General features: G+C 53.9%; 11 protein-coding genes across 11 annotated transcripts; 7 read left to right on the top strand and 4 right to left on the bottom strand.

Annotated features, from left to right (window-relative positions):
* Positions 1-192: 192 nt before the first annotated feature.
* On the top strand, positions 193-1,846 carry PFLUO_LOCUS8010 (glycylpeptide N-tetradecanoyltransferase; the record flags this gene model as incomplete). Its single annotated transcript, XM_073785703.1, has 3 exons — positions 193-286; positions 354-1,600; positions 1,649-1,846. 3 exons carry the CDS (start codon positions 193-195, stop codon positions 1,844-1,846), a joined length of 1,539 nt encoding a protein of 512 aa, XP_073642032.1.
* Positions 1,847-2,196: 350 nt separating this feature from the next.
* Positions 2,197-4,300, top strand: PFLUO_LOCUS8009 (Restriction of telomere capping protein 5; the record flags this gene model as incomplete). Its single annotated transcript, XM_073785702.1, has 2 exons — positions 2,197-2,242; positions 2,373-4,300. 2 exons carry the CDS (start codon positions 2,197-2,199, stop codon positions 4,298-4,300), a joined length of 1,974 nt encoding a protein of 657 aa, XP_073642031.1.
* Positions 4,301-4,409: 109 nt separating this feature from the next.
* PFLUO_LOCUS8008 (uncharacterized protein) lies at positions 4,410-6,804 on the bottom strand (the record flags this gene model as incomplete). Its single annotated transcript, XM_073785701.1, has 2 exons — positions 4,410-6,498; positions 6,557-6,804. 2 exons carry the CDS (start codon positions 6,802-6,804, stop codon positions 4,410-4,412), a joined length of 2,337 nt encoding a protein of 778 aa, XP_073642030.1.
* Positions 6,805-6,974: 170 nt separating this feature from the next.
* Positions 6,975-8,437, top strand: PFLUO_LOCUS8007 (uncharacterized protein; the record flags this gene model as incomplete). Its single annotated transcript, XM_073785700.1, has 5 exons — positions 6,975-7,081; positions 7,130-7,203; positions 7,251-7,451; positions 7,503-8,312; positions 8,373-8,437. The coding sequence occupies 5 exons, from the start codon at positions 6,975-6,977 to the stop codon at positions 8,435-8,437; spliced, it is 1,257 nt and encodes a 418-aa protein (XP_073642029.1).
* Positions 8,438-8,940: 503 nt separating this feature from the next.
* PFLUO_LOCUS8006 (mitochondrial) lies at positions 8,941-11,527 on the bottom strand (the record flags this gene model as incomplete). Its single annotated transcript, XM_073785698.1, has 4 exons — positions 8,941-8,995; positions 9,067-11,093; positions 11,153-11,264; positions 11,322-11,527. 4 exons carry the CDS (start codon positions 11,525-11,527, stop codon positions 8,941-8,943), a joined length of 2,400 nt encoding a protein of 799 aa, XP_073642028.1.
* A 1,540-nt stretch (positions 11,528-13,067) lies between these two features.
* Positions 13,068-14,867, bottom strand: PFLUO_LOCUS8005 (threonine deaminase; the record flags this gene model as incomplete). Its single annotated transcript, XM_073785697.1, has 3 exons — positions 13,068-14,371; positions 14,422-14,638; positions 14,691-14,867. The coding sequence occupies 3 exons, from the start codon at positions 14,865-14,867 to the stop codon at positions 13,068-13,070; spliced, it is 1,698 nt and encodes a 565-aa protein (XP_073642027.1).
* A 565-nt stretch (positions 14,868-15,432) lies between these two features.
* On the top strand, positions 15,433-16,097 carry PFLUO_LOCUS8004 (mitochondrial; the record flags this gene model as incomplete). Its single annotated transcript, XM_073785696.1, has 3 exons — positions 15,433-15,473; positions 15,538-15,608; positions 15,667-16,097. The coding sequence occupies 3 exons, from the start codon at positions 15,433-15,435 to the stop codon at positions 16,095-16,097; spliced, it is 543 nt and encodes a 180-aa protein (XP_073642026.1).
* A 96-nt stretch (positions 16,098-16,193) lies between these two features.
* On the bottom strand, positions 16,194-16,706 carry PFLUO_LOCUS8003 (uncharacterized protein; the record flags this gene model as incomplete). The annotated part of the gene is made up of 5 exons (XM_073785695.1): positions 16,194-16,250; positions 16,302-16,325; positions 16,377-16,459; positions 16,512-16,569; positions 16,623-16,706. 5 exons carry the CDS (start codon positions 16,704-16,706, stop codon positions 16,194-16,196), a joined length of 306 nt encoding a protein of 101 aa, XP_073642025.1.
* Positions 16,707-17,894: 1,188 nt separating this feature from the next.
* PFLUO_LOCUS8002 (uncharacterized protein) lies at positions 17,895-20,353 on the top strand (the record flags this gene model as incomplete). The annotated part of the gene is made up of 5 exons (XM_073785694.1): positions 17,895-18,190; positions 18,256-18,527; positions 18,580-18,950; positions 19,007-19,602; positions 19,654-20,353. The coding sequence occupies 5 exons, from the start codon at positions 17,895-17,897 to the stop codon at positions 20,351-20,353; spliced, it is 2,235 nt and encodes a 744-aa protein (XP_073642024.1).
* An 805-nt stretch (positions 20,354-21,158) lies between these two features.
* PFLUO_LOCUS8001 (glycerophosphoinositol permease) lies at positions 21,159-22,974 on the top strand (the record flags this gene model as incomplete). The annotated part of the gene is made up of 6 exons (XM_073785693.1): positions 21,159-21,326; positions 21,410-22,008; positions 22,073-22,091; positions 22,178-22,488; positions 22,556-22,823; positions 22,891-22,974. 6 exons carry the CDS (start codon positions 21,159-21,161, stop codon positions 22,972-22,974), a joined length of 1,449 nt encoding a protein of 482 aa, XP_073642023.1.
* Positions 22,975-23,782: 808 nt separating this feature from the next.
* Positions 23,783-25,678, top strand: PFLUO_LOCUS8000 (uncharacterized protein; the record flags this gene model as incomplete). Its single annotated transcript, XM_073785692.1, has 1 exon — positions 23,783-25,678. The coding sequence occupies one exon, from the start codon at positions 23,783-23,785 to the stop codon at positions 25,676-25,678; it is 1,896 nt and encodes a 631-aa protein (XP_073642022.1).
* Between the last annotated feature and the right edge of the window lie 47 nt (positions 25,679-25,725).

The following is a 25,725-nucleotide window of genomic DNA, read 5'->3' as shown; positions in this document are numbered from 1 at the left end:
TCGATAAATAGATAATCATTAACATCTCTCACTGTTCGTAAAATATACTCTGTCGTCGCCTATCGTCGGTTGGCTGATCGGTGGGGCCAGCCCGTCCCCAAATCCTACTCTGCCAACTAACTTCACTCTCTTCCCTGCTCTCTCCACTCCTCCCCGCCCGCCTGGCTTGCCCTTCCGTTCCTCTCGCTCACCATGCCGAAATCAAATGACTCCAAGGGGAAACAACCCATGCGCCCGGAGGACGAGGCTGACCCCAAGCCCGTTGGCGGGGCCGAGGCAGGCACTGGTAGGATTGATTCTCTGCACCCCACCACTGCGCGATGCGATAACTGACCACAATGCCTCTCCCCCAGACGACGCCCCTTCCTCCGGCACGACGAAGAAGATCCCCGCGAAAGTGGTCGAGTCAATGCTGGAACAGAATCCGGCACTGAAACAGGAGCTCGCCGCGATGGACAAGGATAAGGCCGCGGAGACGCTGCAGAACATGGATATCTCACAATTACTCACTGGACTGTCACTGGGAGGCAAGAACCAAAAGGATATGGCTTCGTACAAGTTCTGGCAGACCCAGCCCGTGCCTCGGTTCGAAGACCAGGGGCGTCAGAAGCAGGTCACCCAGGGTCCGATCAAGAGGATCAACCCCGACGAAGTGTCCCAGACACCGGATCAGCTGCTGGAGGGATTCGAGTGGTGCACCTTGGATCTGACCAACACCGAGGAGCTCACGGAACTCTACGAGCTGCTGAACAACCACTATGTCGAGGATGACAACGCCATGTTCCGGTTCAGCTATTCGCAGTCGTTCCTACACTGGGCCCTGATGTCTCCCGGCTGGAGAAAGGAATGGCACGTCGGGGTGCGGGCCACCAAGTCACGCAAGCTGGTTGCCTCGATCTGCGGTGTCCCTACGGAGCTGCGCGTTCGCGGCGAGCGCATCAAGGTCACCGAGATCAACTTCCTCTGTATCCACAAGAAGCTGCGCTCGAAGCGGTTGACCCCGGTCCTGATCAAGGAGATTACCCGGCGCTGCTACCTCAATGGCATTTTCCAGGCCATCTACACCGGTGGCATCATCCTGCCCACGCCCGTCAGCTCCTGCCGGTACTACCACCGCGCGCTGGACTGGCTGAAGCTCTACGAAGTCGGCTTCTCGCCCCTGCCCCATGGCTCGACCAAGGCTCGCCAGATCACTAAGAACCACCTGCCCAACCAGACCACCATGCCCGGTCTGCGGCCCATGGAAGCCAAAGACGTCGACGCCGTCTTTGACCTGCTGGAGCGGTACATGCGGCGGTTCCAGCTCAACCAGGCCTTCACGCGCGAGGAGATTGACCACTGGCTGGTGCACAAGGATCTACCTGCACAGGATCAGGTCGTCTGGTCGTATGTGGTGGAAGACCCGGAGACGCACAAGATCACGGACTTTGTCTCATTCTACAACCTCGAGTCAACGGTCATCGATAACCCCAAGCACCAGGCCGTGCGCGCAGCGTATCTGTACTACTATGCGACCGAAACGGCATTCACAGAGGACACGAAGGCGCTCAAAAAGCAGCTGCTGGTGCTGATCAACGATGCCCTCATCCTGGCCAAGAAGGTAGATACTAAACCCCAAACAGCGGTATTGATATGCTGACCCATTTAGGCTAAATTCGACGTGTTCAACGCTCTTACACTGCACGACAACCCGCTGTTCCTGGAGCAGCTTAAGTTCGGGGCGGGCGATGGGCAGCTCCATTTCTATCTGTACAACTACCGCGCGGCGCCAGTGCCGGGAGGGATCAACGACAAGAACCTGCCGGACGAGAAGCGTATGGGTGGCGTTGGGATTGTCATGCTGTAACATGAGAGCGGCTGGCTGGATACCTGATCTAAACAAGTCAAATCGTTCACTCGTCCATTCAACTCCCAAGCACATACCAGTTAGTTGCTGCCTCAGGCACAAATGCCGTCACATGTCTCTCCACATCGTCGAGCTGTAATCCAACAACCTACATGGCATACTCTCTGTTTTTGTACTTTGACTTGTATTCACCCGACTTTGCCAATCTCTCGTATTATTCTTGTTTCTCCCCGTTACTCTTGACACCATCTCTGTAGCAGCCACATGCCCTGGCCCATCATTGTCACCACTTTCTCTGATCGCTGCCTGCCTAAACCCGCGGCGCGTCACCTCGCGCCTTGGCCTGAACAATGGGCGCAGGCCAGTCAGCGGAGCTCGGATATGGGTCGCCCCCAGGTCAGTCGATGCTCCCTCTGCATTTCCTGCTCATAAAACATATCATATCACCCGTGGACCCTATGCGACCCTTTTCCCCCGCATATACCCATATGTCTGTCCCCAGTCCAATATCTAATCCCTTCAGCAGAGGAATTAAGCTACATTCTGGCCGACCGCTTCGCAACCAAATGCTTCACCTCGCTAGAACTCACGCATTTCAAAGACAACTTCTTCTTCCGCGCCTCCGAGCAGGGCGGCCTGCGCTACTGGAACGAAAAGACCCTCTCCGACTTCCTGGGCATTCCCGATGGCTGCTACTCCGCCGCGCACCAGTACCCGCTTGACGCGGGCCCGGTTCTCTTCCGCATGGTCTCGTACCTAGGCGCCTTTCCGTTCCAGAGTACCATGGCGCCCAGCGTGCTCACCTTTGAGGCCATGGTTAAGGTTGTCGTGCTGCTCACGGAGCGGTATGGGAAGGTGCTGAAGCGGGGCCGCCGGGACCGGATCAAGTTGCTCTTTGGGAGCTTGGCAGATGTGGGGAGGAGGGATCTGGGGTCTTCGCCTGATCGGGGGTTGGAGAAGGAAGGAGATGGTAGCGGTGCAGAGAAGGAAGTGGATGAGTCGGCTGCTGAGCATTCTCACGCGCCTGGATTTGCGATTGACGAGCCTGCTGATGAGGAGTTTGACGAGGATGATGAAGACGATGACTTGGCGCTTGCGGCGTTGGAGTCGCTGGATGCCATTGAAGTGTTTAAGCATGATCACCGCATTGACAAGACGGTCTATGAAACGCGCATCTCGATTGACACGTTCCGCCGACTGCTCATGCTATTACTCGCTATTGCGCCTTTGAATTCGCTCGAGTCCGTCCAGACATTCATGTCGGATTTGCGTGAAGAACGACTAGACGACATCCAGAAACAGGCTGACCATATCATCGCGGCCTTTTCTCCCGAGCAACACGACGGCGGAATCTCCTACAAGGCTTTCGCCAGGACGATCACGACTTCGCTGCCCTACCTCTTCGATCCATTGACTCCGCTTTTCGAACACCTTCTCTTCAGCAAGAACCTGGATTTCTCCAAAAGACGGCAGAAGGGACCGTCACTCCCTATACAAGACGCCATCGAGAAGAAAGAAGCAACTCCTCCGCCACCATCACCACTCCCGTCCATCATGCTCCCCGGCAGCTTCGAGTCCAGCATTCTCAACCCGGTTCTAACATCACACCTGTCCTTCTTCCTCTCATCCACCTCTCCATCCCTGAACCTCTTCCGCAGCGGTATCCGTCTCCATCCCGTCTTCTCAACAATAGCCCACGGCTCCTCTCTCACCTCCTTCTCCCATCACGTCTTAACCTGGCAATCCGCCACCCTCCTCATCCTCCATGGCGTACCCCAAAATTCATCCTCATCCTCCTCCTCCAGCACCGACCTCGTCACCTTAGGCGCCTATCTCCCCCAACCATGGAAATCCTCCTCCTCCCACAGCAGCATATCAACCACCACCACTTCAGACCCACCACCCGTTCTCTTCCAACTCTCCCCAACCCACCTACTCCTCCAGGGCAACACCTCACCCTCAATAGTCCAGAAACAAAACCTTCCACCAGCCTACTTCTCTACTCACACCGGCATAGCGCTCGGCTGCCAAATCCCCCCCTCCTCACGAAGCCACCACGCCCAACCGACCCCACACGGCGCAGGCAGTCTCTCGATAGACGTGAATCTCGAAACGGCAGATTTCATTGCTCTGCCCGTCGGTCACGACGGCGTCTTCTTGCCATCCGGTACGGCGTCTCCGTTTGACGAGCCCGTCAAAAATAAACTGGATATCTACGCCCTCGAGGTGTGGGGGGTTCTTCCGGACCCGGAACAGTCCTCTACAGAGGGAGTGAATGCCGTGGAGATACAGCGCAATAAGTGGGAATTCGAGGCGCGGGAGGCGGAGCGGAGACGCAATATCAATCTCAAGGCTGGGGTGGGTGATTCGAGTCAGGAGAGTGCGCGGTGGTTGTTGGAGACGGCCGGGGTAATTGGAGATCAGCAGGGTGGGAGGCATGGGGGGAGTGTGTGATGATTGTTATTGTTTAGGGGGGAAATTAAAGAGTGTTGTGTATCTCGATGTGGTTGATGATGATGGTGTTGGTTGTCTTTTCTTTCGTTCTATAGATACAATAGTCCAATCAAGCCCCCATCGGCGGCAGTCCATCTGGCGCGCCATAAAAGTCCATCAAATCCTCCTCCTCTTCCTCCGCCTCCGTCTCTAGAGGGAGTTGATCAACTTCGGACTCCTCGCCAGCCAATTTACTACCACGCCGTAGATTCAGAGAAGCACGGCTGCGACTAGCACTGGCACCGGCACCAGGTGCTGGACTGGACACCGGCGTGCCCCGGTTCTCCTCGGCAAAGACAGCCGGATCGACTTTCTCGCGCGGCAGGCGATTAGCGAGGAATCCATCTGGAGCGCGCTCGGCGCGGTCCATGACCTCGTTCATGTACTTGCGGACTTCGTCGGCGGGTTTGACGACGCGGGAGAGAGGTTCCAGGATTTTGGGGTTCGAGGCGTGGATGCGGAATGTGACCGGTTGCCAGTATTCTTTCAAGTTTGCCTCGTTTGGCGTGGTAGAGTCGCCAGCTGGTGTTCCTGGGTCGGGTTTGGTGTCTGTGTTGTTATTGTCTGGCGGCTTCACCGCATCGGGTTTCTGAGGCGTGTCCGTAGCAGAAGGGCCAGGTGCTTGGGCGGTAGCGCCATTTGTGTCCTTTTCTCCACCTTTACCCTTCTTGTCGCCCTTCTTTGACTTTCCTTTGCCCTTGCTGTTGCTGGTCTCCGAGGGGGTTTCGAGGGGAAACGGTGTGGTGGGATCAACCTTTCGAACAATCAAGAAGGAGGCAAGCACGGTGTTTTCGGTGGGTATCCACTCCAAGATTGAATATTCGGGGAACAGGTAACGGTCACCGGAGCCTGCATGGCCCGAGGTACTGCTTCCGTAGGGGGTCAATGGGGATGTGAATTCGAAGACAATGGCTTTGTAGTTTACTCGTGGAGGTGGCAATGGAGCCGTGGGTCGATAGTATTGGCTTGGTGAGCCATACTGTGGAGGGCGAGATTGAATGGGAGCAGAACCACTGTGCGGAGCTTGTTGTTGAGGAGGATATGGTGGCCCCGGCCGGGCCCCAGCCTGCTGAAGATTACCCTGCGGTGTCCCCGGCGCTGGACTCTGTTGCTGAGATCCTGTGGCTGAGGTTGCGGTGCTGGCAGGAGCACTTGCTGTAGGCGGTGCTGCGGCAGCTGGTTCTTTTTTGACCGTAGTCGAGTCAGATACACTTTGCTTCCCATCCAAATGCTGAGTGGACGGTGTCTGCGCCGGAGTCTGAGGCTTATCTGCTGGTTTCGGTGTCTCTTGTGGCTTGGGGTCTGATGCGGATTGTGGCGCTTGAGATTTTGATTTTTGTCCGGGTTCCTTAGACGGAGCGGGAGCTTGAGCTTTTGAGACAGGCTGCTGTGAGGGTTTCTCAGGTGGGTTTACATCACTTGGAGTATTCTGTCCTGACTGGGAGGGCGGAGGTTGTGACCCAGAGGTTGACAGTGCTGGCGACCCCTGTTGCTGAACAGGAGTCGCACTCTGTCTTTGCTCCCGTTGCTCCCTTGCTTTGATGATGGCATTGAGCTCGTCAATATGTGCCTGAAAGGCGCGCAGCTGTTCCTGCGTCGCCTGGCTGGAGGCTACCACCCGCATCAGCGCCTTGAGTTCGGGATCGGCTGCTGCTCGGGTTGCAAGCATCTGAATGACCGGGTCAGGGCTTGGTTTGGCGGGCTGCCCGTTTTGCTGCGGTGGTCGCTGTCCGCCCTGAGGCGATAACTGTGGCCGTTGCTGGGATGGATGCGCGTGATTGGTCGGATGTCCCTGTGGTGGACGATTGGCAGGGGCTGGTGAGTATGGAGGCCGTTTCTGTGGGTAGGCGGACGGAGGGTAGGATGGCTGGAACTGTTGGAAGCTGCCGGGAGGGCCGTAGTGGACCATTGGGCGCTGCTGCGGCGCGTACTGCATCGGCGGCGCGTTGGGATCTTTGACGGTGTATATCATCGCATCGAAAAGATGGGGTCCGACGGTGACGTCGCATGGTCCGACCTTTATCATGGATTCCTTGGGCGGGTTGCGCTGCGCGATCTGTTCGCGCTTGGTCTTCTTGGGTTTGGTATAGTAGCGAACGAGGATCCCATCGCTGAGCCATTTCTTCTTGGACCGTTCGAGAGATGCGAGGAGCACAGCACTGGCAAAACGCGCGCGTCAGTGACTGGACGGAGGGACACGAGAGCAAGGACACAAACCTGTCGGCCAGGGACTGGTACTCTTTATCGGACAGCGTAGTTGGTTGGCGCGTCCGGATAATAGGCAGGCTATCGGAATCTTTAATCTTCGTGGGCAACGGCTTTTCAAGCTCCGGGGGTGGTGGCCGGACCTTGGGCGTCGCCTTCTTTTTTTGGGCTGGCGGCGTGGGCGCGGGCGTTGCTTCGGAGAGGCGCTTCTTGGCGGGTTCGCGGCGTTCGCGCGGGGGAAGTCTGCGCTTCTCAGCCATGGTGGAGGGTGATGGGATGGAAGGAGGTGATGTCAAGGGAACATGTCGGGGAGTGGGAGACGAAGGGAAGAAAGGAAAGGGAGGAAAAGCGGAAGCGATAAGAAACCAAGCGGATTATCGCCCGCTGCGACTTAGTCGGTTGGCTACCAACAACAACATTGATAATAATCATGGAGCTGCTGCCCATCTTCAAAAAGGCCTACTGGGCACTAGCAGCCGGGGGCTTGATCTACGTGCTCTTCATCTACGCGCTGACCTTCTCTACCGTCCAGCGCTTGTACGTGAATTGATTGCTCTTCCATTGACTCTTGACTGACACTCACAGTTGCCTCTATGCCAACAAGGTCAACCCAAGCTTGTGGCAGGATGTCAACCATGTTGAGCCATTCGGCTACCTAAGTATGTCGATTCAGAACATCCTAAGCAGCACTGGCTCACTCGTCCAGGAACCCAAGTGCAGCCGTTTAACCTGCAGACCCCCGACAACGAGACGCTGTACGGCTGGCATCTGCTGCCGCTACATCTCTGCCGACAGCATGAACAGGAGCTGGCCGAGCACCCGCCCAATGGTCCAGCAGAGGAATACACACAAACTGTCGCTTTTAACCTCTTAGCCAAGGACCCGAATGCCCGCGTGGTCGTGAGCTGTAAGTGCCGCGCCAATCGATGTATGGGATAGCTCTAAACTTCGTTTCCAGTTCATGGCAACGCCGCACACCTGGGCTCGGCACAACGCCCAGCAATCTACAACAGCATGCTCTCCCTCTCCACCCCCTCGAACCCCGTGCACGTCTTTGCGCTCGACTACCGCGGGTTCGGGGTCTCAACCGGCTCTCCAACGGAAGAAGGCCTAATCACCGACGGCGTGTCACTAATCAACTTCCTAACCGCTGGCCCGCTGCGCATCCCACCATCCCGCATCGTGATCGTGGGCCAGAGCCTGGGCACAGCGGTGACGGTCGCCGTGGCCGAGCGGTTCGCCTTTGGGTCGCCCGACCCAACAGCCATCCAGCCAGCCATCAAGGACGCCGAGCCCTTCGCTGGCGTGATTTTGCTGGCGTCGTTCAGCAGTATGCGCACGCTGATCGAGTCGTATAGCTTCAAGGGCCTAACTCCGCCTATGCTCTCGCCGCTGATCGGGTATCCGCGGTTCCAGAATTGGGTCCTTGATCACATCGTTGACCGGTGGGATACAGCGGCGAGAGTGGCGCGCTTGACTGGTGTCGATGCTGCGGAGCATGATGCCGAGGGCAGGAAGTATAAGACCAAAGACTTGTATCTGACAATTGTGCACGCTTTGAATGATGTCGAGATCCCATGGTATGAAGGGCGCCGTGTTTGGGTTGCTGCGACGGGTGAGAATGTGGAGGGTGCGCCTGGGGCTGTAAAGTACGAGGCAGCTGAGCCGGGTAGGCGCAGTGAGGTGAAGATTTGGGAGAATAAGTTCACTCGGCCGGATGGGCAAAAGGTTGTGAAGAAGGTCCGGTGGGAGCGGGTTCGCTATGGAGGTATGAGATCCGGACAGGGATGAATCATTGATCAATTTGCTGACTGCTGGGTTGTTCTAGGCCACAACCGAGTCGCAACTTTCTCTGTTGCCGGTCTCGCCGTTTTGAGAGCTTTTGAAGAGTAGATATGTTTCATGTTTGAATCGGGGATTGATTTTCATATCTAGATATCCGGGAGTTAAGAGAGACATTTGACGGGAAATCTTCGTGTCCATCAGTATAAACTGTATATATTTCTAGCCTTCTAACTCGATATATCCTGGAGGGGAGAGAGGTGAGGCGAAACAGGCCGAATTGCAAATCGCCAACCCGGGCATGAAATGATGCAGCGCCAAGGAACAACTTCTATTCATACAACTGGAGTACAGCGCATTGATAGATAAAAAGCAAAGAAAAGAAACAGTATATCTTGTTCTTGGAATACAGGTCTGAGAAAGAAACGGGGAGAGTGCAAGGCAGTGTCGTAACCCCAAGCCGAAGGGTATAACTTCGGATCCTTGTAAAGGTTGACTAGCACCGCCTGGGCGTATTTGTCTTGGGGCGAGTGAGGGAGGGGTGAAAATGGTACAAGTGGTGTAGCGCAAGCCGGATCAACAGCTTGACACCTTGAATGGGGGGTTGGATGTGTCTATTTCTTGTGTCGGTCGGCCTGGGCCTTGAGGTACTTGGCGATGAGTTCCTTCCTATTAGAGGGGAGACCAGTTAGCATGATTTCAAAAAAAAAAAAAAAGGACAGGGGGAATGGAACACGTACTGCATCTGAGGGGGAGCCTTCTCGTAGTGGCTAAACTCCATGGTGTATTCGCCCTTACCCTGGGTAGCGGCGCGCAGGTGGGTGCTGAAGCCGAACATGCCGTTGAGACTGCAGTCCGCATAGATAGTGAACTCATCGACGCCGGTCTCGGTATCGTTGATAGTGGCGCCACGCTTGTTCAGCAGGCCGATCACATCACCCTGGAACTCCGACGGGGCGGTAACAACGGTCTTCATCAGGGGCTCTAGAACAGAAGGGTTGCTGTCCATGAACGCCTTGCGGAAGGCCTGCTGGGTAGCGTTCTTGAAGGACATTTCGGACGAGTCCGTCATATGGGTGGCACCGTCGTTGATGACCATACGCGTTCCCAGCACCTTGTGGCCGACTAGAGGGCCCTTCTCGCAGGAGAGGTTGAAGCCCTTCTCGCAAGCGTACAGGAACTTCTCGGAAATACTGCCCCCAACAATCTGCTGCTCGAACTTGTTCTCCTCCAGGGTTCCTGTGGGCTCCATCCAGCCCATGACACGGGCATATTCACCGGGTCCGCCGGACTGCTTTTTGAGAAGGTGGTCGAAGTCGACGCGGTTGCCGAGCGTCTCACGGTAGGCCACCTGCGGCTGGCCGGTCTCACAGTCCACGCGATATTCACGGCGCATACGCTCGACGTAGATGTCAAGGTGAAGCTCGCCCATGCCCGAGATGATGGTCTGCTCACTCTCCGTGTCGTATGTCACCCGGAAAGTTGGATCCTCTCTCTGGAAACGAGCCATGGCCTTGGAGAAGTTGGCGCCGTCCTTGCTCTGCTTAGGCTTGATGGACAGGGAGATGACGGGCTCGGGAACGAACATGGACGTCATGCTGTAGCCAAGCTGGCCGTCCGTGAAGGTGTCACCAGAGGCGCAGTCAACACCGAACACAGCACAGATTTCACCGGCGCCGATCTCGGAGACTTCCTCCATCTCGTTGGAGTGCATGCGAACGATGCGGGGCACCTTGACCTTCTTGTCGTTGCGGGCATTGAACACATTGGCACCCTTGCGGAGAGTACCCTGGTACACACGAATGTAGGTCAACTGTCCGAAATTGCTCTCCTCCAGCTTAAAAGCCAGACCAACAAAGGGCAAAGAGTTGTAGGGGACAAGCTTCACGGAGGCCTCAGCCCGCTTTTGATCCAGGGCCAAGTTTTCCACCTCCGCAGGGTTGGGCAGGTAATCAACGACACCATCCAGCATCGGCTGCACGGACTTGTTGGCCAGGGCGGAACCCATGAAGACCGGGGTGAACTTCAGCCCGATAGTGGCGCGGCGAATTGCAGCCCTCATCTGGTCCGGAGTGGGCACCGATTCCTCGAGGAAAATTTCGGCGATCTCATCGTCGACGTCGGCGAGGGTCTCGATAAGCATGTTTCTTCGCTCCTCGGCGAGAGCCTTAACCTTCTCGGGAATTTCTTTCACGGCAATCTCCTCACCGCTGGCACCCACGTTATACAAAGCCTTCATGTCGATCAAGTCCACGACACCCTCGAACTCGTCCTCAGCACCAATGGGGACTTGAACCGCAGCTGCAGGGATCTTGAGTTTCGTGTTAATCTGATCAACGGCCTTGAACGGGTTGGCGCCCATGCGATCCATCTTGTTGACGAACGAAATGCGAGGCACATTATAGCGGCGCATCTGCCGATCAACCGTGATGGTCTGCGACTGGACGCCCGAGACAGCGCAGAGAATCATAACGGCACCATCTAGAACGCGCAGCGCTCTCTCGACCTCGATTGTGAAATCAATATGTCCCGGTGTATCGATCAGGTTGACGTGATACTTGTGCTCCTTGCCCTCCTTGTCCTTCTTAACCCAGTCACAGAATGTAGCGGCGGACTGGATGGTGATACCCTTCTCGCGCTCCAGATCCATGGAGTCCATCTTGGCGCCAACACTGTCACGTCCGCGCACTTCGTGAATGGCCTTGATCCGGCCAGTGTAGAAGAGGACACGCTCGGTGACAGTGGTTTTACCACTGTCGATATGGGCCTGGGCGAAGAGAATTGTCAGGAGTGGTTCATGAAACACGGATTTGAGGGATAGTGTACCGCAATGCCAATATTCCGACATTTGTCTAGGCGAGCAGCCTCCACGGGATCCAGGTTGTCGATAATGGCGGCTTGCGACAGGGCTTCCGGGTTGGCCGCAGCGGCCTCGAGACTATTCACAGAAACACAGTTAGAGAGTGATCGATTCAAAGTGTGTCAGTGTACTTACACAGCAGATGCCGCCGCAGAGGCATTCCTCCGCTGGTTCCATTGTCTCTGGATCGACGGGTACACCGGCGCAACAGCGGACGGCCGCAACACAGCCGTGGATGCGCACCGTTGACGCAGGAGAGTCTGCGGCTGAAGACGGACGGCAGATCTGGTCAGACCAGATACCGCACGGGACTGCAACCGCGCAAGAGTAGGAGACCTCATGGTGTTTGGATTGGGAACCGAACGTTGATCTGTTTTTCCGGAGAAAAAAAGTTCAGGAACGCGCATCACGTGATATCATGTCTACTTTTTACCAGGACGGATTATTGACGAGTAGAAAGAATTCCGATTGCCGTAAAAAGAAGAATAATATACAGTAAGTATCAAGACATGAGCGCCGAACCCGCGGACCAGATAATTGGCCCGTGTTCTAACCATGCGAAAGAAATGCCACCTCTTCAAGTAATCCATCCGTATATCCATCAGCCCAAGGCAAGAGACGAACACCTCTGTGCATTCCAACATCCCAGGCCTTGACTGTTCGGTCGAAACGCGAGTATAGAGCCGATCGCCGATCCATTGTATGGCCGATACGCTCATAAAGAGGCAATGGTCATTCAAATTCGAGCGTGCTGCATCTGCCCGAACTGGCCGAGGAATTCCACGCGCAGCAAGTCGCCCATCAATAAAAGAAATCGAGAATGTCGCGACATTGTACAGAGTACTGCGACCATCCACTCATCCTTCTCAATGCATGGCCGGGGTATCAAAAGAATGCATCAGTCCGCATGCACGTTGTTGTTGACTCTATTTCCCTTGGCGTTGCTTGTGCTTCGCGTTCTTCGAGCTATTGGAGTGAAAGGAACAATCAGCATGAGAAATAGCCCCGAAAATCCAGTGTGAACTCACCAAATAATGTACACACGGCCCTTCCTTTTCACAGGCTAAAGTTCCGAACAGTCAAGTCAGTAATCGATTCCACAGACCCAGACGCCTCAATGGACGCAGCAATCCTTTGGGATCGCAGCAAGCGCAAGTGCAAGAGATAATTCATTTCACACTCATACCTTGCAGCCATCACACAACCGTTTCACCGAAGACCGAGTCTTCATCCCCCGGATCTGCTCGATCTGCCTGGCAGAACCAACGCCAACAGCAACGGCAGTGCTCGACTGTGAGTTTTCAGCGCGTAGCCTTGTGAGGCTGTTTCGGATCATGTGCGAGAATGGTCGGAGCGATACAGAGCTGTTGAGTGATCGGCGGGAGACGGAGGGGAGGAATTGGCGGAGGGCACCAGAGGAGGCACCGAAGACGGTGCGGAGGGAGAACATGGTGGGCGATCTGTTTAGTCGAACCCAAGAAATGCCTCGAGGAATGAACTGAGAACCCGGAATGGGAGGTGAGTTGGGTGGTGGCTTCCTGGTGGTGTTGCTTGGTCTGTTGGTCTGGAAGGCGCAAAGGCTGGCCGGAGGTGTAGTATTGCCGGAGCCGAGTCAGCCAATCATAGCCGAGTATGCGGTGGGAGGAGTATAGAGACGGACGATAGAGGGAAGATGATTATAAGGAGATTTTACGATCAGATAATCTTGTCTACGGACAAGCACAGCTATCATACAGAATGAAGCCAGTTCCGAGAGTCTATTGAACAAAAGTCCGAACGCCAAACATGAACACAACAAAAAGCAGAAAATGTGGAACCCTGAAACTGGCACGTTTCACCAAGCAAGAACCAAAATCATCGACGTATGCAGAACTTGCAAACTCATTCGCAGCGCAAAAATGTCCGGTAGGTCGGAGAATCGGTGTGTTCGCTGAACGGATATCCCAGGTCCCGGAGGAAGTGTTCCAGGTCATCCTTCTCCACCACCGGGCATTGGATACCAGCCAGGACCTTGCCGACATCGCCACCGTAGTTGCGATAGTGGAAGAGTGAAATGTTCTGGTTCGGCCGTAGCGTGGTCAGGAAGTTGGCCAGCGCGCCGGGCCGCTCGGGGAACTCGAACATGAACAAGCGCTCGTCAGCGACGTCGCAGCGGCCCCCGACCAAGAAACGCAGATGGCGCTTGGCAAGTTCGTCATCGCTCAGATCGTGGACGTTCATCCCTGCCTTTTCCAATTCCTGCATGATCTTGGCCAGGTCTTCGCGGCCGGTCAGAGCGGATAGCGAGATGCCCATGAGCACATCGGCGGAGGTTTCGCGGGCGTAGCGGTAGCTGAATGCTGTGACGGCGTGAGGCAGGATCACTTCGATGAGCTTGGCAAACGCGCCGGGCCTCTCGGGGATCTTCACGCTCAGGAGGGCTTCCTTGCGCTCGCCCAGCGCGGCGCGCTCCGCCACGAAGCGCAGTCGGTCAAAGTCCATGTTCGCACCGGAGGTGACAGCGATCAGTTCGCGGCTGGTGTCGGGGCTGGGGTTGTTGGAAATATACTTTTTCAGACCGGCGAGAGCAAGAGCGCCTGCAGGCTCGATAATGGAGCGGGTATCCTCAAAGGCATCCTTGATCGCGGCACAGGTCTCGTCCGTCGATACCTGGATAATGTCGTCGATGACCTCCCGGCTGAGTCGGTAGGGCTCCTCTCCGACAGACTTGACCGCAGCGCCGTCGGCAAAGAGACCTACTTCCTTGAGGAAGACGCGGTTGCCTGCTTCCAGAGACTGGGCCATGGCGTTGGCATCGTAGGCCTCTACACCAATGACCTTGACCTGCGGCGCAATGCGTTTCAGATACACACCAACACCAGAAATAAGACCACCGCCACCAACGGCGCAAAAGACGGCCTCCAATTTATCCAGGTTGGCCTGGCGCAGGAGCTCCATGCCAATAGTGCCTTGGCCGGCAATCACATACGGATCGTCAAACGGCGGAATGTTCGTGAGGCCGTGCTGTTTTTCCAGTCGGTGCGCCTCCTCTTTGGCAGCGTCGAAGTCGTTGCCATGAAGGACCACGCTGCCTCCCAGACGGGCAACATTCAGGTGCTTGATGGCCGGGGTGCCGGAGGGCATGACAATGGTAGCGGGGATTCTCAATTTGCGGGCCGAGAAAGCCACACCTTGTGCATGGTTGCCTTATATATATGTCAGAAGAGCACCATCCATATATAATGTCACAACTCACCTGCTGAGCAGGCAATGACGCCCTTCCACCGCTGCTCGTCGTTGAGGTGCGCCATCTTGTTGTATGCGCCCCGCAGCTTGAAGCTGAACACCGGCAGCAGATCCTCCCGCTTGAGCATAACGCGGCTCTCGAGCCGGTTACTCAAGTTCACCGCGTGGGTGAGAGGAGTCTCTTCGATAACATCGTAAACTCGTGACGTCAAGATCAGTCGGAGATACTAATTGACCGTGCGTTAGAAAGCGATATGACATCGGTAGAACCCATCTTACATCGGGGTACCCATTGGGCAGCAGGAAGGCATCGGGGATGCCCCAGTTGGGGGGGTATCTGGGCTCGGGGCGTTCAGATGGAGGGGTGGGAGCGGCGGTATACTCGGTGAGGGCCAGGCCACTCATCTTGGGGCTGACGGGCGTCGCCACGCCATTGGGGGTGAAATCGTCGGACATTAGGATCTGAGGGATCCGAAAGAAGACACGACCAAAAAGGGGTCACAAGAAGGCAATTGCAAACGCGACGGACAATTATTCTTTTCAAACTCCGACTCTTTTTTTCTTGCGGAGGCGGGATCGGAGCGTTATGTCAGCAACCCTGCTTGCCAGCCCAGCCCTAGTTAATCTAGATCGAGTCCAAGCTGGTTTGGAGTATTATAGCGGACGGCTGCATTTTCCCAGAAATAGAGTAGATGAGATTGGTTGTAGACGATGCTACTGCTTGTCTAATAATGAATAGTTTCCTGATTTAGTTGTGTTAACTGTCTAGTTGTGGTGTGGTAAGTTATGACATACTATACCGCCTTCAAAAGAAAACTGCCCGTTCTTCGCGACGTCATGCCGAAGCCTTCATCCTTCCCTTGCTCCGACACCGAAAGCGACTGGGGGCCTAGATCGAGTCTTCGATTCACTATTGTTCAAATTTGTTGCACGCCGATAAACACTGCGACTATTAGCCGCGCCGACCCGCGATCTCGAACTCCGCGCTGTGCATCATTAGCTGCAACTCACCTCCGTCAACATGGCACGCGAGCCCATGCCATCCTCATTTGAGGATAATCCGTACGTGTGACACTTTTGGACAATCGATCTACCCTTTCACGCTGACAATAATTCCCTGCCAAAGTCAATTCCGAGAGGAGTCCTCCCTCCAAAAATTCACCCGACGACTCAAGGAAGAGCCTCTCATCCCACTTGGTACAGCTTCATCTTCCACCATGCCCCCTGTAAGAAACTAACTTCTTGGGCATAATAGGATGTGCCGCAACATGCTACGCCTTATACCGCGCCTACCGCTCCATGAAAGCCGGCGACTCCGCCGAGATGAACCGGATGTTCCGGGCCCGTATCTACGCACAAGCATTCACACTAGTCGCCCTCGTGGCGGGCGGGATGTACTTCAAGAGCGAGCGACAGCAGCGCAAGGAGTTTGAAAAGGCATTGGAAGTGCGCAGGGCGCAGGAAAAGCGCGATGCATGGCTGCGCGAGCTGGAGGTTCGAGATAAAGAGGACCGCGAGTGGCGCGAGAGACATGCTGCCATTGAGGCTGCTGCTAAGGATGCCGAAAACAAAGCAAAGCCCAAGTCTAGTGAGCCTGATGCGGCGCGGGCTGCGATTGAGCCGGCGGATGAGAAGAGCATTGGAGTTTTGGATGCGGTGAGGGCGCTTGTTCAGAGGGGCAATTGATAAAATGAGGGCCTGTCGTGTATAGCAGTTTTTTCTGATATTGTACATATTTTGGAGTAATCCTTTCTCTTCTCAGTCATACACCAACCGGCTAAGCTATCGTACCTGCTCGTCGATGTATCGTCTCATGGTCTCGAATTCGGATTTGCCCGTCTTTAGGCAGGTGAGTCAGTAGAAAGAGTCCATTTTCGGATTTGAACATACTGAGATCAAGTATCGGATATGGGTCTATCAGCTGGGTCAGTGGACGTTTTCGTTCCGGGCAAAAGAACCACCTACTAGGTCCGTCACTTCGCGGTGTCGCTCAAACTCATGACGCGCATAGCTGCGCAACTCGTCCCGCGTTGACGAGGGCGGGACCTCTAGATGAAAGCATGAGCAACGGAGCACATAATGAGAATAGAATGAGTTTACTATTCACTGCCCTGACGATTTCGCGCCATAGTGCCAGCACCCGCTGCCTCTGGATGAACTATGTGGATTATCAGCATCAGCTCAGGCCGGGACCAATCGAACCGTCCTTACATGATCTAAGCTGACGGAGGGCTTCCTTAGACGGGAGGCCTGTCCGTGAGAAACAGCGGCAAGGAGGGACGGCGGTGAGCGCATCAGGTCATTGTTTTTATTCGAGGATAGAATGCGGTTAAAGAGCCTCGGAAGGAAGAATGGATGCAACGAAGGCGGTCAAGGCATAATTGTATTAGGTCACGTACGGAGGTTTATGGCCACTACAGTTATGCCCGGCAGCAAAAAGTATTTTTAATTTCTTGTAATCCAAAAAAAAAACACATACGGACTCCCTTCAATTTAGTAGCGCTACCCATAATGTATAGAAGAGAGCACTCACCCTTTATACATTTAAGAGAGAAAAACCCCACCCCCTGCCTTCTCCCCACCCACCTACGAGGCAGGGTCGTCTGTAATCTATGTCGTCGTCGTGCGGTACTCTAATTTATTAGTATCGGTCAAAAATTGACAGCACATTTACCCTAAATAGAGATGTAATACACGAATAAATGAATACATAACAATTTGAGGGGCGGACCAGCCTAGTAAAGACTAGTACAAAATAGGAAATATGGATGTAGGGGTATCGTGATACGTCCAATTCTTGACAGTATCTCGCATATGTTCGAAAGTCGGGAGGGGGGGCCTTGCATTCGAGAAAGAAAGAAAAAACAAATCATTTTAGACTCTACAATTTAATCAATTGATATGGACTGCTGTCTGACAGTGCACGATACTACTATATATAGTGAACCTAGGCATGGCGAAGCTAGAGAACTGACTAGCGGGTATTTTAGTAACAGAGGTATAAGAGAGAGATTTTCAAACAGGCTTGCTGTTGAGAAATTGGTATACACACCCTATAGAGCGGAGATGAAGGCAGTAAAAATAAGGTATGTAATTTGGGGTGGCCGCTAATAAACCGACGGTGTTTTCGCCCCCAACCAATCTATATTCGGTCCTTTCTCCCGCCGTATTAGAAGGATTCGGTAGTTGTTTTTCCCGGCACAACAAGCTCGATAAGGGAGACATGTCATCCAAAAAGCAACCAATCTTTTGCGAAATCCTGACCGTTGTGCTTCAGGCGTCCCACTCTGCTGATTCCGAGGAACCGATTCCCCCAACTCAGCCAATGACAACCCATACGCGGTGCTGCTGAAGCGGATTGAGCACAGTCAGCCCTAACCCCGGATAGGTAATTGGACAGCCTTAAATCGAAAAGGAATGGTAAATATAAGCAAGTAGTCCCAACATGCCTTCTTGCCTTCATTTAGTTTCACGGGTTTCGCCATGGCCCCCTTCAAGGTCATCATTGTCGGCGGGAGTCTTTCTGGGCTCACGCTAGCAAATATCCTCGAAAAGTATGGCATCGACTACGTTGTGCTCGAAAAACATGCTATAATTGCCCCGCAGCTGGGCGCCAGCTTGGCTCTACTGCCGCATGGCTCTCAGATCCTGGACCAGCTGGGTTGCTATGACACTCTGGAGAGGATCGGGATGCCCGTGGAGTACATGCAGAGCTTTGGGCCTGGTGGACGCGCACTACTGCCTAAGCCGCACTCGATGGGTAGCATGATGAGAGAACTGTGAGTTTGGTATTGGGTTGGCCAATTTTTGCAGCGAATCTAATTTTCTGCCTCTACACTGGTAGTTTTGGATACCCAATGCGGTTCCTCGATCGGCAGCAAATACTCCAGGTTCTCTACGATAACATCACGGATAAGTCGAAAATCCATACTTCTACAGAGGTATTCAAACTCGAAGATATAGATGGTGGCGTCGTTGTTGCCACCAAAGATGGATCGATTTTTCAAGGGGATATCGTCGTCGGCGCCGACGGGGTGCATTCTCGTACGCAGCAGGAGATATGGCGGATCGCCGACTCGGAGACACCCAAGTATAACTCCAAGAAACTTGCTGAGTGTATGTACTGCACTTCTATTCTGGTCAAATGCATTCTAACTCAATGCTGCAGCCATCAAATGCAACTACAGATGCATGTTCGGCATCTCCAAACGACCAGAGGGCATCATTGGCGACATGGGCTGGAAAACCTTCTATCACAACCGCTCGTATCTTTACCAGGGAGGTCCAGACGGGAAAATTTACTTCTTTGCCTTTTTCAAGAATCCTGAAACGACGGTGTACACCTCCATCCCACGATACACAACCGAGGATTGCCAGAAGCTAGCAGAGGAATACGCCAGTGACATACTGTTTCCGGGCTTGACGTTCGGGAAACTGTACGATCTCCACTGGAATGCCATGCTCGTTCCGCTGGAAGAATCCGTGCTCGAGAAATGCTTTTATAAGCGAGCTGTCTTGATTGGTGATTCGTTTCACAAGGTATAAAGCAGCTACTCAGTCAAAGTCCTACAGGTATACTGATACTCTTGTCAAAGGTGAACCCATTAACAGGCCAAGGCGGCAATGCCGCCATCGAATCCGCCGCTTTCCTCTCCGACCTTCTCTACGAAGCACTCCAGAAACAGTCCCATCCCGACAACAGCGCAATCGAGGAGATATTCACTCGCTTCCAACGACGTCGAAGACCACGAACACGGGACGCGATGGAAACAACGAAAAAGCTGCAGCGTATGGAATGTCTTGAGACCCCGGTTCTTAAATTCCTCATGCTCAATGTCATCGGTAAGATGGGATTGGAGGCTATTGCACCGCGGATGGCGCAGACTACCTCCCCATCCCATGTGCTGAAGTACACAGCCGAGAATAGGAGGAAGGGGTTGGTCCTTCTTGATAAGGAAGTTACAGTCGAGCCAAGGAAACGGCCGGTTTATGCGACGGTTCTGGGGGCTGTGGCTATGCTTTGCATTGCGTTGGTGAGTGGCGTAGTACCGAGGTATTATGATCTAGGGAAGGAGGCTGGAGCTGAATCTGAGATGATGCGATTATATATTTCCGTGGCCACCATTGCCATCAATGGACTATGGGTCGTTGAATCTCATCGCCGGGCACTTCTGATCTCACCCTTGTTCAGGTAAGTCTTCCAGTTCTGGCGTTATTGCAAAACATAATTAAAAAATAACAGCGCCATCCCATTCGTCCTCGCCTCTACATGCGTAGGCTGGGAGACTGTGCTCCCCATCTACCTCACCCTCCACATCTTCCTCAGCGCATCCCGAGAATTCTACTACCCCTCGCCACGAGCCCTTGATGTCTGGATTGCAAAGAATCTTCCAATCGGACTGGTGGTTGCATATGCCTTCCCCATAGTACAAGCACTCACGAATCTCCGAAACCAACAGACAGCATCAATCGCAATCCAATTAGCGGCGCATGTCAGCCTACCGATCCTGCTTCAGCTGGGCAAACGCTTCCGTAAGAAGTCTGCAAATTTTACAATTGGCCAGCTGCTATATGGATCACACGACATGGGTTATCTCTCTTTCTTTTTTGGTGGCATTTTCTTCTTGACCAGTCTGGTGCATTTGGTTGTTGCTAGCAGATTCATTCCACAGGTTCTTGCTAGTGTGTCTGGTCATGAGGCTATGGGACTTTCGTTTGAATTGGTCCAGGTGGGATGTCTGGCTCTTGCTGTCTTGGCCTGGTGTCTGTTTACAGTCTGGGACCTGCGCCGGGTGAAGGTTACTCGTGCTTCTCTTGTTGTTACGCTGGTTGGCGGACTTCTGGGAATAGTGATGGTTGGCCCTGCGGCCCTGCTGGCTGGGCTTTGGTACTGGCGCGAGTCTGTGATGGAGGAATCGAGAAAGAAAGTTCTCATGAAGTGAGGCTCTGCTTGCTTGGAACGAGGAACTCCTGGCTTGGCTTTTTATTGCGAATGATAGCATAGCATGTATTCCTTCACATTTAATTTATCTGACCATGCTCCGACCCTAAATGGCTTGTTATCTTCGCACCCTTCTAAGCGTGTTTCTTTTCCTTATTTCTCGCCGGGTGGCATCCTTAGCTAGCCTCGGTTCAAATGTGGTTGTCCAGGAACCGCAGCAACTATGATCCGTGGGGCGGGAGTAGACCCCTGAGAGGACCCCAATTCCCCATGCTTTTCGATGACCTATAGGATTGGCCAATGCCAGCCAAACCTTTATTATTCGTGGAACCATGCGCACACAATAGATAGCACTTAATGAATTCCCGGGAATGGGTTCCGATTGACTCGGATAGAATCAATCCGCCCGGCGATTCTGAGCGGGCCATGAGGCTTGTTGTGTAATTCTAACCAACAGTAGCGGGAGAGGGATCGCCACCGGCATATTGCAGTAGTACAGAGAGTCAAGCCTGTGATTTGATGGACGCCGGACTTGCTCTGAACTACCGGGGTTGTATGGATCTATCGTCGACGCGTCGCCCGAGCGCGGCCTCGATGCGCTCAAGCACGTGCGATGCCAGCCCATCTTCCTAGCCCTTGGAGATTCGCGCTTGATTTTTTATCCTCCTCTTTCGGACTAGAGGTTTGCCATGCCGCCGGTGGCCGCCCTTGGCCCACGAGGGTGATTTAAAACCCTTGCCATACCCCCCCCCCCAAGGCCCTTCGTCTTATCGTGACATGACCGTTGTCGTTTGTTGTTCTTGACGATGGATTCCCTAGACCCCGAGAAGACTTCTGAGAGGACCCCCGGGCCTCTCCAGTCGGAGGCGGAGGCGCAAATCCCGCTTGACGCCCTTCCCAAGTCTCGCTGGGAGCGGAGTTGGCCTGTTATCGCCTGCGGGGCTGGGCTCTTCTCCGATGGCTATCTGAACGGCGTATGTCACACCAAATCCTCGCCGGGGGAATATGCACACCATTATTGTTATAATATGACTGGACTAACCACTAGTTGCCGTAGGTCATTGGATCCGTCGATACCATGCTGACCCGTATTTATCCCACGGAATACAAAAATTCCCCGGCGCTCCGCAATGTCTCCTCCCTTGTCTTCGTCGGCGAGGTGGTTGGCATGTTGATCTTTGGCATCACCAGCGACTACTGGTCGCGCAAGTGGTCCCTGATGATCTCGACCTTTATCCTCATTTTATTCGCCGCTCTGAGTGCCGGCTCGTATGGCTACCACGGCAGCCCGACGGGGCTCTTTGCTGCCCTCACGGCATATCGTTTTATAATTGGCATCGGAATTGGAGGCGAATATCCTGCGGGATCCGTCGCCGCTGCAGAGAGCACCGGCGAGCTAAAGGCAGGCCATCGCAATCGTTGGTTCATCTTCTTCACCGACTTTATCATTGATTTTGGCTTCGTTGTCGCCGCTTTCGTGCCCATGGTCCTCGTCCTTATTTTCGGGGAGGACAATCTCGAGGCACCGTGGCGTATTTCCCTGGGGCTAGGAGTTATTCCGCCACTCAGTCTAGTCTACCTGCGATTCAAACTCAAAGATCCGGAAGAGTTCAGCCGAGAGCGCATGTATCGATTCCCCTATGCTTTGGTCATTAAGTAAGATTAGCCCTAAGCTCTATTCGCGGGAGATACAAATTTGCTGACAGTCTGTTAATTTTAGGTTTCACTGGAAGCGCCTGGTATGATACCGTTTCCCCTTTGATTATTATTGATCTCCGTCAAGTTAAATCCGGTTTATCTTTTTTTTAATACTAATAGACCGCAGATTGTTGTGTCCCTCGTCTGGTTTATCTACGATTTCTCCGTGTTTGCCTTCAATACCTACTCGTCAGTCTGGCTAGATACCATTCTTGGTTCGACCGCTCCTCTGTGGAAGATTTTCGGCTGGAACGTCGTGGTTAATGCCCTTTATCTTCCCGGGTCCTTTGCCGGAGCATTTCTCAGTGACTGGATTGGGCCGCGTATGTGTCTGATGGTCGGAATGACCGCTCAGTCCGTGGTCGGCTTTATCATGTCCGGCTGCTACGAATACCTGTCGATCCCAAAAAATGTCGCAGGATTTGTTGTCGTCTATGGGTTAGTCTCTCGAAACGATCTAGTTATCTTGCTTGGTCTTGTCATAACTGACCAATCTACACTATAGTACCTTCTTGTCCTTGGGTGAGTTGGGCCCTGGCGACAATATCGGTCTGCTTGCATCCAAAACTAGCGCCACCGCTGTGCGTGGCCAGTACTATGCTATCGCTGCCGCAGTTGGCAAAGTCGGTGCCTTTGTCGGAACCTATATTTTCCCCTTGCTTCAGGCCAACCCCAATCCTATCCGCGCGGGTCAAGACCCGTTCTTCGTCGCTAGTGCATTATGTATCTTTGCGTCGATTATTGTTTACTTTTTCTTGCCTCATGTCGGACAGGTGAGTTTGTCACTTCCCATCATTTCACTTGTGTGTGGACCTTGTGGGCTGATTTAATTTGTTCTAGGACACTATCACCAAGGAGGATGAGGAGTTCCGCGCATATCTGGAAGCCCATGGATATGACACCTCCACTATGGGGAAAAGGTAATGACGGAAATGATAATGGTGAGGGTTGTCTTTCGATTGATTGGGGCAATAATCCTCTTGTTTTCCAAGTTCAATTCGAGCAAAAGCATGGGATGGCTGTCGGGTTGTTGCATCATCATGAGCTATCAGGCTAGAAGACGGAAGGTGGAAAGTCAAGGGAAGTCGGCATTTGAATTAAGAGGGGTTTGAAGAGAGACCAGTGAGATTATTGACTGCTGTGGGCGTTTGGGTATGGTTTCTGGGTTGATTTTGTCTTTATCATCTACTGTGCACAGGCTGGCGTTTGAATTACTCTTGTGTCCGACGGAGGAGGCGCCTGCATAGGTATCACGCCGCTATCAAGGCTGCATTAGGCCAATAAAGTATTGATTGATTGATTGATTGAGTGTAACTGCAAACACGTAAATAATGCCTTCTGAGAGATTCCCTAGCAGATCGCAAGGCCATGGTTACTGTACAATGTGATACCTGATTGAGACGTGGGTCTGCATTAATGTAAGTTCTGACTGGACCAATGACTTTAAAAAGAGAGATTCCATAACTTGCACAAATCTCCAAATAAGAAGCCGACGCGGATTGTATACTGTCGATCAGTTATCAACACGTGACTGATGGCCCACCGGGAATTTTTGTTCTCATCGATCCTCGAACTACTAGTAACAACACACGACTCAGTGCTTTGACATGGCCTGTCTTGCGCATGTCTGAGGTAGACCGTATCCCACAGGAATCAAAACCCATGTGACATAGCATCCATCGGTCTCCGTCACCAGCCCGAAGGACGGAGGACCCAAGCGGTCTCGCGAGGAATGTCCTCATTCTCCGAGCAGCCTTCCCAGTTCAATCCACCGCAGTCCGCACAGCCCCGCAAATCACTATTCGGCGGCCCCAGCAGCGATGCCGCGCATCTGCCCTCTCAGTCACCACGGCGATCATTATCCGGTGGGCCCAGCGGTTACGATGGCGCCGCGGAGTCACGCCCCGTGCAGGAGTCTGGGGTTCACAAGGAGGCGCGATATGCAGACGATTATGAGATTGACGGGATGATGGGGCAAGGGCATCTCCTAACGGCCGATTATTCATCCGATGGCGACAGTTTCCCCGGAAGCGACGAAGATGACGACGAGCTGGGTTCGAATAGCGACGATCATGATACGGGCAAGTCTAAACAGCCACAGAAAGATCCGGTCCACGGGAGACAAGCTCGAAAATTCGTCCTTGATCGAGGAAAAGATTTACCCTCGGGATCTACGCGCCCAAACCGCTGGGTGGGATCTCGGTCTACTTACAAGAGAGTAACGGCGAACGACCGAGGCGCTGCAGATTCAATAATCCGGAACCGAGCGAGGGATCTGGCTTCGCACCTCTACAATGCGTATGCCATCCGCAAACGAACCGACAAGCAAACTCCATTGAATATCAGACGATGGGTCGCGTGGCCTATGCCGGCCGAGAAGGTCCCGCGAGTCGGTGAATTTATCCACAACCAGCTGGGTGATCCAGAAACATGGCGCATGGCACCTGATGCCCGACTCAGCGCTGAACTGGAAGAGTCTATTATGGCAGTGATGACTAGGACTGGCAAGGAGAGATTCCAAGCCCGCGAATGGGATCTTACAGAAATGAAAAAGAGCATGGACTACGATGGCAAAATGGACAGCGATCCCGAAGATGACGACGAGATACCGCTGCGACCGGTGGTTCTGGCCGACGACGATCAGGCTCGGCAGCACTTGCGACCTCTTTCTCGACAGGTCATCTCACGTCTGGACCGGGTATTAGCTGGGCTTCATCAGTCGATGAAAGGGAAGATTGGCGACGAATCGAGCAGCGAGTCCTCCAGTGATGCCGACAGCGTCGTCTCGCAGGCGTCCAAGTCGGCCAGGAGTACAAGCAGAAGCCGTTCGCGCGGCCGAAAACGAGTTCGTCGGAACGTTCATCCCGAACAAGCGCCCGGCACCCGCAGTCAACACCTGGCTTCAAAGAATGAAGCTCAAGACGAGAGCATGCCCGAGACGTCTCGGTCCCGCGGCCGGTCTCGCTCCCCTAACAAGGAAAATCAGACGCGACCCCCAGTTATTCGCAAACATCACCTGCGAGATTGGAGCGAGGTGATGGGAGTCGCATCGATGATCGGCCTCCCCTCCGCCGCCGTGATGCGAGCCTCCCAGCGATGCAGCGACCTATTCGGCGAAGACATGACATTCCGGACGTTCCACGAAGGACGCATCAAAGCCCAGGCCGCGCGCAACACCCGATATGAGTATACCGACTACACCTACACCGAAAGCGAGGGTGAGATAGAGGAGACGGTCCCATCCAGTCCGCCGCCTCCGAACCAGCAGCTACAACCACCCAAGCCCAAGAGCCGAGCAGGGCGGCCTCGGTCACGTCTACCATCCGCCGCCGCACCGGAGCCATTGAGTGCAGAGTTTGTGTCCGACGAGGAAATGGAAGTAACAACACCATCGGTCCCCTCGCAAGCGGCCAAGGGCAAAGGGCTCCATCGCAAACTGGATCTGGTGTGCCCCATGAAGAAGTGTCCGCGACATACCAATGGGTTTTCGAGGAGGTGGAATCTCAACCTCCACATGAAGCGTGTTCACCCGAGCTATCGCGCACCAGAGCCGTCTAGCCGGGCAGAGCGATCGGTCAGCACGGCGAGTGCTTCGGCGAATGTGTCGGTGGTGGAAATCCACGATTAGGCTCTGGGGTTGTATTACCCGTACGCGATTGTTGGCAGCGGGGACTG

The sequence above is a fragment of the Penicillium psychrofluorescens genome (genome assembly GCF_964197705.1).
Source record: "Penicillium psychrofluorescens genome assembly, chromosome: 5".
In the NCBI taxonomy this organism is placed as follows: domain Eukaryota; kingdom Fungi; phylum Ascomycota; class Eurotiomycetes; order Eurotiales; family Aspergillaceae; genus Penicillium; species Penicillium psychrofluorescens.
The sequence above is the reverse complement of the archived record's forward strand: the minus strand, read 5'-3'. Positions and strand labels throughout refer to the sequence as shown.